At 42.7% G+C, this 21,340-nt stretch overlaps 1 protein-coding gene across 1 annotated transcript in view; it reads left to right on the top strand.

Moving 5' to 3' along the window:
- Positions 1–21,124, top strand: part of LOC109039829 (uncharacterized) — a 52,915-nt gene extending 31,791 nt beyond the window's left edge. The window contains exons 3-7 of the mRNA XM_019055498.2: positions 3,105–3,278; positions 4,484–4,743; positions 15,326–15,709; positions 19,510–19,974; positions 20,618–21,124. Coding sequence (XP_018911043.2) covers positions 3,105–3,278; positions 4,484–4,743; positions 15,326–15,709; positions 19,510–19,974; positions 20,618–20,831 — 1,497 coding nt within the window. The 3' untranslated portion in view covers positions 20,832–21,124. The remainder of the gene's footprint in view (positions 1–3,104; positions 3,279–4,483; positions 4,744–15,325; positions 15,710–19,509; positions 19,975–20,617) is intronic.
- The last annotated feature ends 216 nt before the right edge of the window (positions 21,125–21,340 follow it).

Raw genomic sequence — 21,340 nt, 5'->3', positions numbered from 1 at the left:
TAAAGTATCTAGAGCTAAAGACAAAAGAAACAAAAAGGAAACAGAGCGACCCTGTTGGTTGAAACAGGTGGTTGTTATGAGCCAAGGGGGAAAATAAAGAACTTACAGTAAGTTTCTTGCAGCCTGCTGTTGTTTGAACCGCGTTGAACAGAAAGGAACCAAGCCACATCAACTATTGCCAAATTTAACAGGGAAATTTGAATTTTGTACGAGGGAACGTTTCCCAGATAAGACAGGAATATTTAGCCAATATTTAAACAATATTGTTTTGGTATTTATGCAAACATTGGGCCAATATTGGTTAAATATTGAGCCAATGTTAAAATCGTACACCATCTTTCCTTTTGGCATAAATACTGTGCCAATACTTTGGCTGAGAAAACTGTGCCAGTACTTCAAAGGGAAAGTATTTGGATATCAATATTGAGACAATACTACACCAATATTGAATCAATTTAGGGGTTCGCAGCTAGGGGATGGTGGAAAAGGGTTAATTGTGGAAATAATTTTAGAAACCATGAAAAATAAAAATAATGAAACCACTGGGATGTTATTGAATCGATTTTGCAGATTAGAAATTTTTCATCCACCTTGGGGATTGAACCCGGGACCTACCTAACACTAACCGACGACCCTACCGATTGAGCTTCACGAGACGATGTATTTTCGTGACTTAAAACCGGTATTTAACGTCGAGTTGGACGGGCAACTAGGATATTTTCCATCTGCCTGGATTTGTCCGTGTATTTATTTTACTTTTTACTTTACTATATTTTTTAAATTTATTTTATCGTTTTACTTTGTTTTATTTCCTTGCTGACTCTATTTTTTTCTTCACTCTATTTTTTTTTTTTTTTTTTTTTTTTTTCAAGCACTTCATTTTTTTTCTTTAATTATTTACTTCTTATTCCTTTACTTTGTTTTGTTTTACTGTAATTTATTTTAATACTTCATCATAATTTTTTTGACTTCAGTTAATTCTTTAAATTCATTCTATTCTTTAACCTCATTTAGTTTTTTCCCTTATACTTTATTTTTTTCTTCATCTCAGTTTTTTTACTTCATCTCCTTGCTCCCTCTAATGTTTTACTTCAGTTTAGTCTTTGACTTCATTTTATCATTAATTTGATTTACTTCATTTTATTTCTCTTCTTTTGTCTCTGTTATTCTATTATTTCCACCATTCTATTATTTTATTTATTTTTTTCTCTTTAAATTTTTCATCGACATTCTGAGATGCATTTTGCATTTGATTGCAGTTTGATGTCTTCCTCATAAAGACTATGCAGGTGCGATTGCCATAATCTCACAGCTGCACAGCTACTAAGTGCAAGTTCTACAGGAGACCAATAAGCACACGAGATCAAGAATTTCTTCTTCAGTTGAATTTAAATGTTTCATTTGAAATTTGAAAAATAAGAAATAAACAACCAGATGTGAATGAATGATAACATTGTCATTCAATGATAATATTCACAACAGTACATGAACTACAAACGAAACAAAAAAAGAAATAAACTGAGATCACGCGCAAATACATTGAAAATGACCTCAAGGAGGTGGAAATTCAACAATTTCTTGGGAGGCAAAAAAATGTATATTATATTATATTATATTAAATTTGACAACAACTGCAATAACTTTTATGAATAATAAGGTTGAAAATAATGGATAATTGTTCAGAAAGAACACATTTGAGCTACGTCTTAAATCTAAGCCTTATTATGTTTAATACTTTTCGTTATGGGCAGGCATTTAGTATGATGACTTATACCGATTAGGATATCGAAAATATTTTAAAAATATTTTGAATAGCAGTATTATTGTTTAAAATATTTTCAAAATATTTTGAAAATACTTACTAATGCATTACTGTCTTTTAAAATGTTTTTAAAATATATAATAAATATTTTGAATATAAATATTATATGTACTGATATTTTAAAAATACTCTCACGATATAAATTTTTACAGTATTGAAATACAAATATTTTGAAAAATTTTTATGATGTTTTGGGTAAACATATTATTTTTAAAAATACTAAATGATGATTCTTTAAATATTTTCTAAAAAAATAATTTTGATTATAATATTATCAAAATATTGTCAGTATTGTGTAAATATTGCGACAGTACTGACAATATTTGCCCAATATTGTAAAAATATTATGTCTTATCTGGGTTGTGCGGATTTTTTGGAAAATTTTAGGGAATTTGCTTTGTATCATGGAGAAAATTCATTCAAATTCGCACAAAAATCCGCACAACCGTTTTCATGTAAAAAATTAAATTGCCCGATTATATTTGGCAATAACTGATGTGGCTTGGTTCCTTTCTGTTTAACGCGGTCCATTAGTCTCTGACTTTACCTCCTTTGTCCTGCACCATCCGCTTTTACCAATAGGACCGCTCGATTTTCTTATAGTCTTTTAATTTGTATACAGCTGTGTCTATCGATTTTGATAATCAGCCTGCTGATTGCTTACGAGCATTAGCAAAATTGTAGACAGAGCGTAGTGAATATAATGAGCGTAGATCCTTAGGAGTATGACGGATGGATCAAGTTAGAAATGAAGGATACGCGAAATTATGGGCGTCGAAAACAACTTAGTGCCAAATTTTCACGAAACAGCTCGTCCGGTATGGGCATGTGCAAAGGGTGTCCGATTATAAGTTTAACAAAATTATGCCCTGGCAATTTTCTTCCAAAATTTTCCTTCATTCTTGGTTAGAAGCATAACCGTTGACATTTTTAATCAGAATTGTAAACGGTTTTCTGTTGAAAATGCAAATTACGGGTGGACATTGTTCAACGTTTAATTTTTGAAGTCATGTTTTTTCGTCTGAGCCATAACGATATCGACCTCGACAATCAAAAAATAGTGGCAACTGGATTACATTTTGCAATAAGGAACCACTATCTTTGGCTCTCTCATAAAAGTACATATCTGCTTAGGGAAACCAATAGCATGTATGTTGTTTCTCAAATGGGCCAGATTTAGTGGTTCCTTAATGCAAAATGTAATCCAACTGATCTTGTGTCACTGTCATACTCAATGTTGATCCGGGTTCCATGTTCATTTTTCTTTTTTCATGTTGAACAGGGTAGTTCGTACTATGGATCTGCGGCCCCTCCATCGCTGTTCTCATCAGAACCACCTTCCTTCTCAGGAATGTTCGGAGGAGGCAGCAGCTACAGCTCCCAAAGCTTGAGTCTCGGCCCCAGCCCTAGTCCCGCTGAATCGTCCCCGGCCGGCACCAGATACATATTCCCACAGGTTTGTCACTCCATTCATTAAATTATGTACAATGGAGTATGTGCAGGTGCTTAAATTTCGGTAGATTTGATTTATCCTTGGTCTAACAGGTTCAGATCTTTTAGACCGGACTTAATTTAATGAGGCAGATCCAAATAGCCTTGTGGAAAGGACTTCTCAGGCGCAAGGAACAGAAGCGAAGAAGAGGAGGAAAAAAAGGAAGAAATGTGAGTTATATTACATTTTTTTATAAGGAATTACCATTTCTGGCTCTTCCGCAAAAGCCCCTTCCTGCGTAGGGAAACGAATGGCATATATGTCGTTACTAAAATGAGCTAGAAATAATAGTTCCTTATTGCAAAATGTGGTCCAATTCTCATTCTGCTTCTCCCTCCTCCCCGCATTATCTTCTTTTTCCCCTTATTTTTCATATTTTTGCTTGGTCTTTATTCATCTTAATTATTTTCATCCTAATATTCATATTCATCCTCTTTTTCTTCTCCTTCTTCTTTTTCTTTTTCTTATTTTCGCTTTCTTTTTTTCTCTTCATGTTTCTCCTCCTTCCTTTCCCCTCATTTTTCCTCCTTTCTGCTTTTTCCTCTTCTTTTTCTTCCTTCACCTCTACTTCCGATCCCTCTTATTCATCTCCCGTTACTTCGTTCTTTTCTTATCTATTTTCTTTCCCTTCCTTATTCTCATCCTCGGCCACAAGAGACAGATTTTAGATAGTATGGAACACCTAAGTTAGCGTTCGAAAAAACTTGAGTGTATGATCTCACATTACCCACGTCTTCCATCAAGAAATTTGCACCATAGAACGCTTTATAAAAACTTTAGGTGTCTAAACTGAAGTTGAGCCCCTGTAATCTAACTAGACTGCCGTGCTAAGGAAAAACGCCGTATAACCCTTCAGGCGGTGCCAAATTTCCTTCGACAAAACACGAATTTTCTGGTAAATTTATAAATATTTTCCTCCCAACTTTTTAGATAATTTAGTTCGCAATTTTACTTAAAGATTCTGAAAATTGCAAGGAAAAATATTCATAACTTTCCTAGAAAATAAACATTTTATCGAAGGAAATTTAGCAACTCTCGAATGTTCATACGACGTTCTTCCTTAACACGGCAGTAGAGCCCGGATTAAAACTTGAGGGCTTTATTTGAAGCGATGTTCTTTTCGTGTACGATTTCCTCGCCCAATGACAGGAGTCTTGGTAAAATTTCAGGAGGAGATTATAATGGGCTCAGCGGCCTCGCACAGCCCGTACGTCTACTACGCGGACCCGCCCCCGGGGGGCCCGAAGATGCCGAGTCCGAGCTACGCAGAGTACCCTCCCGGCTACCGGCCTGCCTACGCCTCCATGAAGCCCGTCTACATGCGCGAGACGTACAAACCCAGCTACGAATCCACGCCAGCCAACTACGGCCTCCATCCCGCCGTCGCCAATAGCATCAACCGCTTGAGGAAACCCTACTATCGGAACAGGTATGCAATCATAGAGAATTTCCAGGTGTCTAAAATTTGACGAATTCGTTTTTAAGTGGAAACTACTGAGTGAACTGAACACAAGAATACTCGTGGTTCATGAATTATACAATTATTGGAGATGATACAACAAAATGATCTACTCTGCTACAAGACGTGTGTTTAAATGAGAAATGCCATGACGTCCCTAGGCGGTGAATTTTCTCACTTTTAAATCTATTTTTATACTATTTCCCATATCGGAAAAAAGTATAAAAAATACTGTGTAAGAGCTGACTCTTAAAGCACTTCTAGATGAAGCAAAAATGTGCATGCAAATTCTCCTTTAGACTGCATTTTGCAAAGAGGAACCAAGAGCATTGGAATGTTGCTATGCTAAGATTGTGCAAAGTCCTTTGTCGGGAAAAAAAACCTGACCGTCTATAAACAGTTTCTATTTTACAATCTAAAAACTGTAAATTTAAGACAAAAATTACAATGTACATTTCACATTCTTACACGATTTTGTTACTCTTAAAGAAAAGGATGATATGCGTAATCTTAGCAACATTGCAATGTTCTTGGTTCTTTTTGCAAAATACAATCTTGGTACATCAACGTTGCCGAAAGAGCCTCCAAGATTTCGCCCCATTTTCGGTATTCGATTCGACAATCGAACCAAGGTTTAAGTGGAAGCTTATAATAACAGAAAACTCAGGAAAAAATTTCAAGATAAGTAAAGGAACCGTTTTCGAGTTACGGAGGGGCAAAGGGGTCAAACTCCGGATTTATATTTCGCAATTTTCCTTGTTGAATTGATGTGTCTACGGGGTTACCAACGTTGTTTACACGTGTGATACACACCAGTTCCGACTTATTTCTACACGCAAAATCGAGTTTTAATGTTGAACAGTCTATATATCTATCGATTATATCGATTTTTTAAGATTCTTTACGGAAAATCGACGATTTTTTGGGATTGAAATTGTTCATTTTTGATTCATGGGTGACTAAAAGCACCCAATATGTCTGGAGTACACCGACACCTACGTATTGTTTCTTGTAGAATCGATTTTTAATGTTAACGAGTCGATATATCAATCGTTTATATCGAATTTGCGATTTTTTAGGAAAATTAATGATATTTTGGTATTGAAATTGGGTTTTCTCCATCCGAGAACAATCAAATTTTGGGTAGGAACACATTTCCGGTCGGGTCGATTTCCAGTTGAGTCAAGTTTTCGATTGGGGCACATTTCCGGTCGAGTAGAAATTAAGATTTTCGATTTCCGGTCAAGTGAAATTTCGGGTGGATAACGAATCCCGTTGATTGTGGTTTCTGGTCGGTCAGATTTCCGATCGAATCAAATTTTCAGTCGAGTCAAATTTTCGACAGGAACACGTTACCGGTTGGAAACAGTTTCCAGTTGGGTTAATTTCCGGTCACGTCATATATGGATGGACGACGGTTCCAGTGAATTGGAATTTTGGGATGGGTCAGACTTCAGGTTGGATTGAATTTCCAGTTGGGTCAAGTTTTCGATTGGAGCACGTTTCCGGTCGAGCAGAGTTTACGTTTGTCGATTTCCGGTTAAGTAAAATTCGGCCGGACAATTGGTCGATTGATTTGAGTTTCTGGTGGGTAAGATCACCGATTGAGTAAAGTTTTGGTTAGCACGGTTAGATCAGATTTTCGGTTGAGTAGGATTTAAGGTAAATTTGAGTTTCAAGTTAAGTTACGGATTCAATTAAGTGAATCAAGTGTCCCATTTATTTGAACGATACCAATTTTTTAATTGACGATTTGCGTTGTCCAGGAAGATCATCGATTTTTGAATCCAAGAATTCCGAGGGGTGCACCAGAAAAATAAAAAAAACAAACACGCTGATTAGAAGAGAGTAGAGAGAGCACATGTAAACTTAAAGATGGAAATAAATATCTCTGAAATCTTTATCAGTGTGTAAGTCGCAGGGAGTCAGCAATCGCCGGCAATTTGCAAGCTCCATACTTGTCAGTTCGTCAAATTGTAATTACGATAACATCGATATGGTAAAGATTTCTTTACGCCTTCAAATCCAGCGATACTCTCCGCTTTGCCAAGGAGTTAGTTTAGTTGCTTAACCGAACCTAACACAGATTATTGTTGGCATTTCACGAACTCGCGAGTGTGCTAGCTGGCACCATGTATCCAAGAAGAAGGGGCTAACGTATGTTTGAATTCAAAGCATAATAATCCCTACTTCCAATCTCGTTTTTTCACTTTGAAACTATTTACTTTGTTGATTAAACACGAATAGATTACAATATGCCGGCGATTGCTAATTGCCTGCAACATATATACCTGAGAACACAGCCCTGCGTTTTTTTTGGTCATGTCTTGTTGCATGGAATAACTTGATTGATTCCTATGTATTTTTTAGCAATGAGTTCGGGAAAAATATCCAAAAAATTCCATCACGTCAGGATTTTCTGCAAATTCAAAATTTTGGTTTTTATGGGGCAACAATTTCCAAAAAATTGAATTTTTATTTCTTTTTCAATTCAACCATTGATTTTGATCAGTAGTATCTCTACTAAGTATAAAATAACCATTGCACGTCAAAAAGAAGCCTCAAAGAGTGATACTTGTCCGAATTTCGTCAAATTTTATGCATTTTTAGATGATTTTTATCCCCCAAAAATCGTTTTCCGGTCAGAACTTTAAAAGATACAACTCGAAAAAAATGTATTCCCCTATAATTTACTTCTGTTAGTACCCACTAATCACCAGAAAAAGTAAACACAAGTTTCTAAAACATTGGGAAGAGGGGGGCGGCGCCAAGATGTCATGAGAGCTTTACGCGGCTCGCGGCTTCTTCCCACCCCGCACCGCCACACCGTGTTGCAGGTTCCAAGTTATCTAAGTTCCACACACTTTTTTGATACCTCGACACATTTTCACAGGTTTCAACTTGTCTAGCGTTCTATCACGAGTTCAGTGAGCTTTTATCCTGACTTATTAGTGCTAAAATGTCAGACAAAGCGGTACGTTGTTTGAGATTTGGTTCACTTTTGAGCCAAAAATTCGTAATTTTGGCCAAATGGCTTCCAGAAAGTGCGAAAAGTCACCAGATGTGTTTTGTTACATTAGTGGTGAGCCGATGGTGCAAAATAAGCGACGTGATATTACAGAGTTTTTGAGGAAACTTGCGACGCGGCGGCGCGTGGCGGGAAGAAGCCGCACTTTTCGCACTTTCTGGAAGCCATTTGGCCAAAATTACGAATTTTTGGCTCAAAAGTGAACCAAATCTCAAACAACGTACCGCTTTGTCTGACATTTTAGCACTAATAAGTCAGGATAAAAGCTCACTGAACTCGTGATAGAACGCTAGACAAGTTGAAACCTGTGAAAATGTATCGAGGTATCAAAAAAGTGTGTGAAACTTAGATAACTTGGAACCTGCAACACGGTGTGGCGGTGCGGGGTGGGAAGAAGCCGCGAGCCGCGTGAAGCTCTCATGACATCTTGGCGCCGCCCCCCTCTTCCCAATGTTTTAGAAACTTGTGTTTACTTTTTCTGGTGATTAGTGGGTACTAACAGAAGTAAATTATAGGGGAATACATTTTTTTCGAGTTGTATCTTTTAAAGTTCTGACCGGAAAACAATTTTTGGGGGATAAAAATCATCTAAAAATGCATAAAATTTGACGAAATTCGGACAAGTATCACTCTTTGAGGCTTCTTTTTGACGTGCAATGGTTATTTTATACTTAGTAGAGATACTACAGACCAAAATCAATGGTTGAATTGAAAAAGAAATAAAAATTCAATTTTTTGGAAATTGTTGCCCCATAAAAACCAAAATTTTGAATTTGCAGAAAATCCTGACGTGATGGAATTTTTTGGATATTTTTCCCGAACTCAGCGCTAAAAATTACATAGGAAACAATCCAGTTATTCCATGCAACAAGTCATGACCAAAAAAAACGCAGGGCTGTGGAATTTTTGTGAAGAAATTATTGAGAAAAAAAAATTACTGACTGAATAATCATAATCACTGCCTGTGGAAATGTTAATTAAACGATACTAAAGCACCTTTTCGATGGTGAAAGTGTAGAAGTGCGAATCTCGGAAAACACGATATTCCAGGAGAGTAAAAAAACTGTCTGCATTCCTCTTTATTGTCGGTAAAAGGGATTATCCTTCTACCCTTCTTATTAATAATTCTTGAGGATGGCAAGAATAAGATGTTTTTTCAAACTCCATCAGCAGTTTCAATAATTTCTCGAACTGTTAGAAATTACGGCAGAAATGCCGAGATTCGCGTTTTTGGCACTAAGAATCGACTCTTCATCAGTAGATTCGCATTTTTGCACTTAGTGTTTTAAACTTGTTGGTGGATTTGGATCATTTAAAGACGGAAAAAAGAATTTCACACTTAAATTTCCTTATCAGATAAGATTTAGTTGGTCAGCGATGCTCCATTAATCCATGCTTTACGCTTTCCTAATGGACCAGTGGACAAAGAACTTTTTCTTCAATTATGATTATTCACGGTTAATCAAAGAAAACTCATTTTATCCGTGCGAAACTGTATAAATTCACGACCGTTTTTGCGTGAGTTGCGATCTTGTAAACGGCGACTCTTTCAGTTTCACTTCAGAATAAGATGACCGAACCAAGGGACTTAAAATAGACAATCTGATCCAGCCGCCTGCGCTCTCTTCATTTAAAAAGGACGTAGATACCAAAAACAATCTTAATATTATTTCAAAATAATATTCCTCGGCATTTTCCCAATATGCAACTCGATTTAAACAGCCAAAATAATAAACTTTTTGGTCAATTTCATTGTACAAGGCCACTCATTATGGATACAGAAGAGCGCCTTCAAATCAATCCGTAAACTTAATGTAAATTTCTGATACCACTATTCGTGCGTCACGGCAGTCATTTTGCATACCCGGCCATTTAAAGGCGTCTCGTTGACTTCAAGCAACGGGTTACGGATTGCAGCAAAACAAGGGCCTGCACCCTCAGCACCTAAGGAGCCAAACCTGGGGGTCAGCCCCCTGACCGCTAAGGAGCCAAACGCGGGGGCCAAACCCGGGGGCCAGCCCCCCGACCCCTAAGAAGCCGATCACGGGGGTCAGCCCCCTGAACCCTAAGGAGCCAAACCCAGGAACCAGCCCTCTGACCCGTAAAAAGCCAAAGCCGGGGGCCAGCCCCCCGACCCCTAAGAAGCCGATCACGGGGGTCAGCCCCCTGAACCCTAAGGAGCCAAACCCAGGAACCAGCCCTCTGACCCGTAAAAAGCCAAAGCCGGGGGCCAGCCCCCCCAACCCTAAGGAGCCAAACCCGGGGGCCAGCCCCCCGACCCCTAAGAAGCCGATCGCGGGGGTCAGCCCCCTGAACCCTAAGGAGCCAAACCCGGGGGCCAGCCCCCTGACCCCTAAGGAGCCGAACCCGGGGACCAACCCCCTGACCACTAAGGAGCCAAACCCGGGGGCCAGCCCCCCGACCCCTAAGAAGCCGATCGCGGGGGTCAGCCCCCTGAACCCTAAGGAGCCAAACCCGGGGGCTAGCCCCCTGACCCCTAAGGAGCCGAACCCGGGGACCAGCCCCCTGACCACTAAGGAGCCAAACCCGGGGCCAGCCCCCCGACCCCTAAGAAGCCGATCGCGGGGGTTAGCCCCCTGAACCCTAAGGAGCCAAACCCGGGGGCCAGCCCCGTGACCCCTAAGGTGCCAAACCCGGGGGCCAGCCCCCTGAACCCTAAGGAGCCAAACCCGGGGGCCAGCCCCCCGACCCCTAAGAAGCCGATCGTGGGGGTCAGCCCCCTGAACCCTAAGGAGCCAAACCGGGGGCCAGCCCCCTGACCCCTAAGGAGCCAAACCCGGGGGCCAGCCCCCCGACCCCTAAGAAGCCGATCGCGGGGGTCAGCCCCCTGAACCCTAAGGAGCCAAACCCGGGGGCCAGCCCCCTGACCCCTGAGGAGCCAAACCCGGGGGCCAGCCCCCTGACCCCTAAGGAGCCAAACCCGGGGGCCAGCCCCCTGACCCCTAAGAAGCCAAATCCTGGGGCCAGCCCGCTGACCACTAAGGAGCCAAACCCTGGGGCCAGCCCCCAGACCCCTAAGGAGCCAAACCCGGGGGCCAGCCCCCTGACCCCTAAGGAGCCAAAGCCGGGGGCCAGCCCCTGAACCCTAAGGAGCCAAACCCGGGGGCCAGCCCCCTAACCCCTAAAAAGCCAAAGCCGGGGGCCAGCCCCCTGAACCCTAAGGAGCCAAACCCGGGGGCCAGCCCCCTGACCCCTAAGGAGCCAAACCCGGGGGCCAGCCCCCTGACCCCTAAGGAGCCAAACCCGGGGGCCAGCCCCCTGACCCCTAAGGAGCCAAACCCGGGGGCCAGCCCCCTGACCCCTAAGAAGCCAAATCCTGGGGCCAGCCCCCTGACCACTAAGGAGCCAAACCCGGGGGCCAGCCCCCTGACCCCTAAGGAGCCAAACCCGGGGGCCAGCCCCCCGACCCCTAAGGAGCCAAACCCGGGGGCCAGCCCCCTGAACCTTAAGGAGCCAAACCCGGGGGCCAGCCCCCTGACCCCTAAGGAGCCAAACCCGGGGGCCAGCCCCCTGACCCCTAAGTAGCCAAACCCGGGGGCCAGCCCCCTGACTCCTAAGGAGCCAAACCCGGGGCCAGCCCCCCGACCCCTAAGAAGCCAATCGCGGGGGTCAGCCCCCTGAACCCTAAGGAGCCAAACCCGGGGGCCAGCCCCCTGACCCATAAAAAGCCAAAGCCGGGGGCCAGCCCCCTGAACCCTAAGGAGCCAAAACCGGGGGCCATCCCCCTGAACTCTAAGGTACCAAAGCCGGGGGCCAGCCCCCTGACAGCTAAGTAGCCAAAACCGGAGGCCAGCCCCCTGACCCCTATGGAGCCAAAGCAGGGGGCCAGTCCTTTGACCCCTAAGGAGGCTAAGCCGAGGGGCCAGCCCCCTGACCCCTAAAAAGCCAAACCCGGGGGCCAGCCCCCTGACCCCTAAGGAGCCAAACCTGGGGGCCAGCTCCCTGACCCCTAAAAAGCCAAACCCGGGGGCCAGCCCCCTGACCCCTAAAAAGCCAAAGCCGGGGGCCAGCCCCTGAACCCTAAGGAGCCAAACCCGGGGGCCAGCCCCCTGACCCCTAAGGAGCCGATCGCGGGGGTCAGCCCCCTGAACCCTAAGGTGCCAAACCCGGGGGCCAGCCCCCTGACCCCTAAGAAGCCAAATCCTGGGGCCAGCCCCCTGACCACTAAGGAGCCAAACCCGGGGCCAGCACCCTGACCCCTAAGAAGCCAAATCCTGGGGCCAGCCCCCTGACCACTAAGGAGCCAAACCCGGGGGCCAGCCCCCTGACCCCAAAGGAGCCAAACCCGGGGCCAGCCTCCTGAACCCTAAGGAGCCAAACCCGGGGGCCAGCCCCTGACCCCTAAGGAGCCAAACCCGGGGGCCAGCCCCCTGACCCCTAAGGATCCAAACCCGGGGGCCAGCCCCCTGACTCCTAAGGAGCCAAACCCGGGGGCCAGCCCCCCGACCCCTAAGAAGCCGATCGCGGGGGTCAGCCCCTGAACCCTAAGGAGCCAAACCCGGGGGTCAGCCCCCTGACCCCTAAAAAGCCAAAGCCGGGGGCCAGCCCCCTGAACCCTAAGGAGCCAAACCCGGGGGCCATCCCCCTGAACTCTAAGGTACCAAAGCCGGGGGCCAGCCTTCTGACAGCTAAGGAGCCAAAACCGGAGGCCAGCCCCCTGACCCCTATGGAGCCAAAGCAGGGGGCCAGTCCTTTGACCCCTAAGGAGGATAAGCCGATGGGCCAGCCCCCTGAACCCTAAGAAGCTAAAGCTGGGGGCCGACCACCTGAACCCGAAGGATCCAAAGCCGGGGGCCGTCTTTCTGGCAATTAAGAAGCCAAAGCTGGGCCAATGCCAAAGCCGCCCACCCGGCCCCTAAGGAGTCACAGCCTTGGGCTACGCACCTTTACCTGTAATTTTGACCGACCGGAAACCACAATCAACGGGATTCGTTATGCACTCGAAATTTCACTCGACCGGAAATCGAAAATCTTAATTTCTACTCGACCGGAAATGTGCGGAAAATCGAAAACTTGACTCAAGTGGAAATCGACCTGACCGGAAATGTGTTCCTACCCAAAATTTGATTGTTCTCGGATGGAGATAACCAAATTTCAATACCAAAATATCATTGATTCTCCTAACAAATCGCAAAAATTCGATATTTGTGATTGATATATCGACTCGTTAACATTAAAAATCGATTCTCTAAGAAACAATACGTAGTTGTTGGTGTACAACTACAGACATATTGGGTGCCTTTAGTCACCCATGAATCAAAAAAGCACAATTTTAATCCCAAATAATTGTCGAAAGAATCTTAAAAAAATATATAATCGATAGATATATGGACTGTTCAACATTAAAGCTCGATTTTGCGTGTAGAAATTCGTCGGAACTGGTGTGAATCACACGTGTAAACAACGTTAGCAAACCCGTAGACACATTTATTCAACAAGAAAATTGCGAAATATAATGCCGGAGTTTGACCCCTTTGCCCCTCCGGAACTCGAAAACGGTTCCTTTACTTATCTTGAAATTTTTTCCTGAGTTTTCTGTTATTATAAGCTTCCACTTAAACCTTGGTTCGATGGTCGAATCGAATACCGAAAATGGGGCGAAAGTCAGCCCTTATTTTGGGAGGCTCTTTATAAAATGAAATTCCTTGACACCTCATTGATTTCTGTGTCACGTTTTGGTAAAATTTCCTGACAACTGAGGGTATGGCAGATGCTTAAAAAGACATGATTTAAAATAATTAATAGGTAAAATTTTTTGTTTGAAACGTCAAACCCATTCTGAAAGGAAATAACCGTGACTGAACGATTTTTCCCTGAAATTTTTGTCATTCTCTTTTAGATTTCCAGCTTTTCCTTGAATTTTTTAAATTCCCTGACAACTTCCGGTTTTTCCTGACTGTCGAAACCCTGTTATACGGCTTAATGGCTCACACAAAAATAAATCATAAGTTCAGAAAATTTGAGGTTTTTTGTAACGTACTATTATAGTCTCAATTAAAACTCAATACTTTCATTTTGGAAACAAATCATACATTTGAACAGGAAAACGTTTAAAAATACCGTCGTGAAGTACATATTAACAGAAAGTTTTGGACTGTAATGATAAATGTCCTCCAACACGAGCCATCCTATGATCCCGATTAATTTTTCTTTTATCCGTATACATGTTTCAAGAACACATGGCATTCGAGATTTCATAATGTTACAATACTGTACATACATTAAAGAACTTATTTTACGCGTAACGGTTCCTGCACTGAGTAAAAAATCCTTCAGTTCCAGGCACTGAACTTAACTTAATATCGCACATCAAAGTTCTTAGGTTCAGAAAATCGAAGTCCTCGGCAATGCCTGAGGACCAAATTCCGGTCAGCTGAACCAAAATACGATTTAAATCACCATGAACTGACCCTTTCTTCTCTCTCAGAAAAAAAGTTCGGTCGTATGTACCGAAGTTCGATGTTCTATATCATCTCAACTAATTCTGTTCGTCAAACTGAATTTTCGGTTCGTCAAATTGAACTTTCGTTCAGTGTAACCGAACCGACGAACAAAGTTTGGTCTTATGCCGAACGCTCGGTTACGCGAACCGAAAATTTAGTTTGATAAATCGAATATTTGAGACGATATGGAACACCCCACATTCGGTTCACAAGACCAATTTTGTTTTCAGTGATGTGTGTTATTTAATCTTTATATGGACGTATTTCTACCGAACAGACCTATGTGGAGGTGAGAAATAAGGGGTGTGCTCGTCGGAGCTGCATAAGAAGCAATGTAAAAGTGGGCGTGATTCCTTTTCTAGAATTGGAAAAGCGGGATATTGCATTCTATCAAACAGACCTATGTGGCCACTGAATGCGGGAGTCATGAGCCGCGGGCATGGCAAGAGAGCCTTGTGGACAGGGCTCATGAGTTAAAGACTCCCTCCAACGATCTCCCCGTCGTGGCGGCTCTCGTTCGTTGCCGCTGTCGTCACTGGCGCTTTATTATTCTCATTCACTCTTACGCAAAGAGAACTAACGAGCACACCCCATATTTGGACGTATTTCTATCAAACAGACCTATGTGGAGGCGAGAAACATGGGGTGTGCTCTAGAAAGCTGCCTATGAAGCAATGTAAAAGAGAGCGTGGTTCCTTTTGAAGAATTTGAAAAGCGGGATATTGCATTCTATCAAACAGACCTATGTGCGAACTGAATGCGGAACTCATGAGCCGCGGGCATGGCAAGAGAGCGTTGTGGACAGGGCTCATGAGTTTATGCGGAGGCGGGCGGACGGCGACGACCGCGGAGAGGGGCCTCGTTGCCGCTGACGTCACCGGCGCTTTATTATTCTCATTCACTCTTACCCCCAGAGAACTAACGAGCACACCCCATATTACTCACTTGCACATAGGTCTGTTTGGTAGAAATACGTCCATTTCTCACTTGCACATAGGTCTGTTTGGTAGAAATACGTCCATATGGGCGTAATGACTAAAATAAAGACACATTTTTTCAGGTACCCAGGCGCGGCGCCGTACTACTTGATGCCGCCGTTCAAGAAGCTGCACCACGGCAAGTACCCGATGAAGGAGATCCCGAACCCGGACGTGATCAACAACGCGCTCATCACGTCGCCGTTCAAGAGCAAGTACTACAAGCAGCGGCTCCCGATCGAGCAGGAGGAGGAGCTGCAGATGTACGAGGAGCCGACGCTCGTGCGCCGCCCCAAGAAGAAGCACCCGCAGCACCCGCAGCACTCCCTCGACCCCAACTTCGAGATCCAGCCCAGCATCGAGCTCGACCTCGAGGGACAGCTCCTCACCGACAGGGAGCGACACAAGAAGGGATACGAGTACGACACCGAGAAACAGCAGAGCGCTCATCGGACAAACTATTACGGGTGAGTTAGGAGAGGTACTTGCACAGCGGGCTCATTATTGAAAGTCATAGATAAAGCTATAAACAAATACTGAAAAAAAAATCTCGGTGTATTTACTAAGAAAAGGGTAAAATTACCAAGAATTCAGGGTTCAATTTGATCCCAGTTTTTTCTCGGTAAAAGTACCATTTATGGAATTGGTAATTTTACCGAGAAATCTCGGTAAAATTATTGAACTTTCTCAGTAATTTTACTGGACCTTGGTGAAAACGCCAATTTTTTTATCGACTGTGGTAGAATTACCGAGATAAAATGGCAAAGTTATCGGGAATTTATTACCAATAAAAGTAGTATTCTTACCTGACAAAAACAGTAAAAATACCGGTTTTTAGGTAAGCTTACCAGTCTGTCTTGGTAAAATTACCAACAATTGGTAAAAAAAGTGAGATGGTAAAGATACCAATCGACCTTGGTAAAAACGCCGAGAATTTTTTTTCAGTGAAGAAGATATACGAAGTATGGAGCGATCCCATTGGTTGAAATTGGTGGCTCCTAAAGGCTAAGGGAGAATGTGATGGACTAACCACGAGGTCTTTAGTGAGTCGCCGTCAGTTAGTTTATTGCATACCTCTTTTTAGTCTTTTTTCCAGTGCAACCACCAACTTCCACCAATAGGCGCCCTCTACATAACTTTTGTCTTCTTTGTCTACAAAGTTCAGTTATCGGCCCGCAACGGGCTGATTGTTGAAATTGATAGACAAAGCGATAGAGACGAAGAAGAAGGAAGGATCGTAGAGCGATCATATTGGTAAATTTGGATGGTTCTATTAGACTACACGGAAAAAAATGGATTGCTGATTGAACAATTCAATTGTTAGGAAAAGTGACTGCAATGTTTCAAATGTACATTTTGTAATAGTGGAAAGCTAATTTAACCAGGGGGGTGGTTAAAGTAGCATTTTTATTCTTGTGAAATCTGCATTGAAACATTGCAATCGCCTTTTTGACTATTGTTAAACCAGGTTATAGGACATTTCGTCAACGATTTTTTGTCGGCGCACCTGTTTTTTCCAGTAATTTACGTTCACGCGTTTTTTCGGTACGGGAGTTTTGGTCCACGTGCCAGTTGAGACCCAAAGTTAATTGGCCTACATGAAAATACAAACAAAAATTGCTCACGACGTTTTTGGATGAAAATGTAAAATGTCCTGGAAGAATGAGAGTTTGCTTGTTTTTTTGTTTTGTCTGTTCGGTCCAACGGAGAATAATGTATAGTTGAGAATTTTGGTAAAAATGGGGGAGCGTCAATTCCATGAGACAAAATTCACTAAGAAAACTCTGTAGACCTCTTTGGTGTAACAGGACTTAATTATCTTTCAAGATTTTTCCACCTTGTTATACCTGAGCCGGATAAACTTTCATATTTGCCTCAGCTAAAGGCTCTTAGATTTTTCCAGTGTACGATAAGTATCTTGATTTATTTTGCGAGGAAAGATCTGTACTTTTAAAGGATGCTTGTCATTCTTTATAAGTTCAATTTCGTATAATAGTGTGAAGCACCTCTATTGTGAAATAGTTGCTCCAGCGCTAAACGCGCATTGGCGCCTCCAAACCTAAGTGGATACTTCAAGCATTGTGCAATGCGTGAAGTATCCACTTAGGTTTGTAGGCGCCAGTCAGCCTCTAGCGCTGGCAGCACGCCGCTCCGCTCTGTTAGGCTTTAATATTTATCCTCGCATAGTCAGCGTTTTTTAACTCATGATTTTGAAATGTTTGCACACTCTGCATTGATTATTCTCATTTAAATTGATGGGGAAAAAATTCGTATTAATTTATCAAAGGAGAATAATAATGTAATGTGTGTTTTTTTAAATATTGGTGGTTCCGTGTCAGATTTAATGATTTCCAAAGCACCTTCATTTTTTCTTTTACATTTGTGCTTTTATTGTGCTGCAGCGAGGTGTGCGCGCAACCGAACGCTCAAAACTTGACGTATTTGATTCTAAAAGATCGATGTACAAATGGGTTCAAACTGAAGATTGCGTGCTTCTTGGTTTTTTTTCCTCTTTTATTCATTTTCACAGTTTCTGTCGACACAACTGCGGCTTATTGAGATTAATATCGCTTGGAAAAGGTTTCACAAATATTTGTCACGTTTTAAAAATATAAATGTTTTCAAAATGAAGTAATAATTTCGTAAAGAAAAAAAGAAAAAAATCAAAAAAGCACCTATACACATATAAGGTATATTGTACATCGAATATTTTAAGGATAGAAATAAAACCAAATATTCACCAATGACAATTTAAAAATATGATTCAAAAGGAGAAAGTAATAACATGTCATTTAGAAAATGAGCAACCATAACAATACCTCCGTCTCTCTCAATTTCTCATTTTCATATTGTCAATATAATTTTACATACCGACTAAAATATAACGCTTGAACCAAGTCACCGTTGCTTATTTTACGTGTGGGCGTAAACTACTGGACAAAAAAGGTGCGCGGACAAAAAATCGTTGACCAAATGTCCTGAAACCTTAAACCAGGAATTTAATTTTTTCCGTGATAAGGGAGAAAATTATGGACTGACTAAACGACTCTCGTGAGTTTCTGTCAGTTAGTCTATCCACCTTTGTCCATTGCAACCATCCGCTTCCACCAGTAGGATCCCTCCATATCCTTTTTGTCTTCTTTGTCTATAGCTTTGTCTATCGATTTCAACAATCAGCCCGCAAGGAGAATGCGGACATGTCAGTAGTATCCAAGTTAGGTTTGACAAGGTCTTCTTAAGGCCCAAAAGAACAATCATCCTTTGAACTTAAACTATACAGAATATCATATTTTATTTCAATTAATACCACTCGCCCGCGTTACAATTTTAACGCACGCATCAGATTTTTCTTTTTACGTAAACCTCAGTTTTGCAAAAAAATGCTCATCTTTTAACATTTCTAGCCCTTTTTGGTTTGACATTTGAATTTGAAGTTTGGCAACGGGTTTGACAGGATGTAAAATCACGCTTTTCCAATTCAGCAAACGGAACTATGTGCCAGTTGTATGCGGGGCTCATGAGCCGTGGGCATGTGTCTAAAGCTTTGCAGACATCGGGCTGATTATTGAAATTGGTAGACAAAGCAATAGACAAAGAAGACAAAGAGGACATGGAGGGATCCTGTTGGTGGAAGCGGGTGGTTGCAATAGACAAAGGACGTAGGTAATAGACTAACTAACGGCAACCCACGAGATACCCGATAGTTAGACCATCATTTACCCCCTTAGTCTGTAAGAACCACCCATTTCAACCAATAGGATCGCTCTATACACCTTGTGCCTTCTTTGTCTATAGCTTTGTCCATAAATGTCAATAATCGGCCCACAAGGCTCATGACTGCTCGCAGTCTCCATCATCGCCGCTGCCGTCACATGACCCTTCTTAATTCCCATTCAATATTACCGCCCGAGAACTAACGAGTGCACCCCATCTTTCCCACCTGCACATAGTTCTGTTTTATACTTTGAAAAAAAAAACCACATTGGATCTAGAGTCCAGACTCTTGAAAACATTGGCAAGAAAAAGGACTCTTGATTCAATCAGAGTTAAGCTTAAATCAAAAGGAAATCCGCTCAAATTAAGAGGCTTGATTCTTGATTTAAGCTTAAATCTGATTGAATCAAGAGTATGTTATCTTGTCGATGTTTTTAAGAGTCTGGACTCTAGATCCAATGTGTTTTTTTTCCAGTGTAGAAATACGTCCAATTTAGGAAAACCTCCCGAAAGAATATTCAGAGTAACAGGAGGTCCTCCTCTCTTTTTCCAGCAACGAAAAGCCGTACAAAACGAGCTATGACAGCGACAAGGAGTTCTACGAGAAACCGGCGAAGGCGCACAAGCGGCGACCGGCTGTTTACGAGGACCCTCCGCTAGAGTACACCGCCGGCAACTACGAGACGAGCTACCGGCTGGAGCACCCCTACGAGGAAGACTACAGCGGCCCGGTGAATCCGTTCGTCGACGACGACAGCCAGAAGTACGGGACAGCCACCAGTTACGTCTCCATCACGAAGCCGCGCGTTATCGGCTTCAAAACCCTGCGCGATCGCGAGTACCGTGACATGGAGGAACTTCCCGAGGAGAGTTCGCCTTCGCCGGCCCCCGTGCTCAGCTACAAGCCGGCCTCCAGCTCCGTGTCCAACTGGACGCCGATCAACGCTCCCTCTGCCAACAGCCGCTCCTATCTCATCCAGGCACCACACCTGACGTCTTCGGGCAGCGCGTCGACCAGGTATAGTGATAAGAGCTGCATATTGAAAGAAGGAAATATTTGTATCTTAAGTATATAAGCGATCAGCTGCTTAGGGGCCGTTCAAGTAGAGCGTAACGCTCTTGGGGGGGAGGGGCGGTTGAGTCAGCGTTACGGTGCGTTACAAGGGGGGGGAGGTCAAGCCCAGCGTTACGTAACAAATCCGAGACGGAGGAAAAAGGAAACCTTAAGGAAAAAGTATTGTCTTTACACACTTGCGGTTTTTGTTTTCATACAAAGCGTGTAAAGGCAGGATTTTTCTATTATTTATTACCTATTAATCACACGCAAAATGCGTCACTCTAATTGGATTACATTTTGCAATGAGGAACCACTATCTCTGACTCCCACGAAAGTACATATCTGGATAGGGAAACTAATAGCATGTATCATGTTTCTAAAATGGGTCAAAAATAGTGGTTCCTTATTGCAAAATGTAATCCAATTATTCATAAATAATTAATTACTCAAGCATGGACCCACAATCACATACTTTTATCATCAGGATTGCAAGCTGAATCCGAATCCACTAAAATAAATGAATATTTTTAACTTGTAAAGAATGCATTAACAGCTAGGGAGATTTACTTCTAAGATAGTAAAATTGGAATTTTGTTGTCTGCAGCAATTCCGAGAGCTCCAACAAGCGGGCCGGCATCGTGACGTCAGAGTCGCTGGAGCTGGACTACAACAGCCGAATCAAGATGATCGAGGATTCTCGGCCAATCATCGGAAAGCCTTACAAAGGAGGAGAGCGAAGCAGCAACGGGAACGGAAACATCAGCAAGCTGGATAACTCTGAGGGCGTTGTGTCGGCTGTTATGTTTTTCAAACAATAGATGACGCTAGTACCATAGAGAAAAAAAAGGAGGTGTTTGCATCTTGAGGATTTGTACCCACCTACGTCATCAATGTAAACAAGACGCTCGTTGAGGGTTATGTTGACGCTGTAAAAACGGACCATAATGTCCGATTTTTTTACTTAAATCAACTCTTTATATAATTTCAAGCACTTTTTATAGAATGACTTTTTCCCTTAAATTACACCATTTCCAAGAAAATCGACAGGATAAAAACGTCGCTGTACCCAATGACGTCATCAAAGCTATAGATACTCTATGAAAAATTTCAAGATGCCCGAAATACGAGGTCTGTTAGATTAGAAACCGGATTTTGGTCATAACTAGCCCACAATGCGTCCAAATTACGTTTTCTTGAGCTTTTCTGATAGCTGAAAATATATTTAAGAACGCAACGTTCACAAATTTGAAAAATCCTAATTAGCTTCGTTGGTATGTGGCTTGAAGTAAGGCAACCTCAAGGGTGTTTTGCGATTTTTATGTTTCAC

Source organism: Bemisia tabaci, chromosome 5 (assembly GCF_918797505.1).
Source record: "Bemisia tabaci chromosome 5, PGI_BMITA_v3".
Taxonomy (NCBI): Eukaryota; Metazoa; Arthropoda; class Insecta; order Hemiptera; family Aleyrodidae; genus Bemisia; species Bemisia tabaci.
This window is presented reverse-complemented; position numbering and strand designations above follow the sequence as displayed.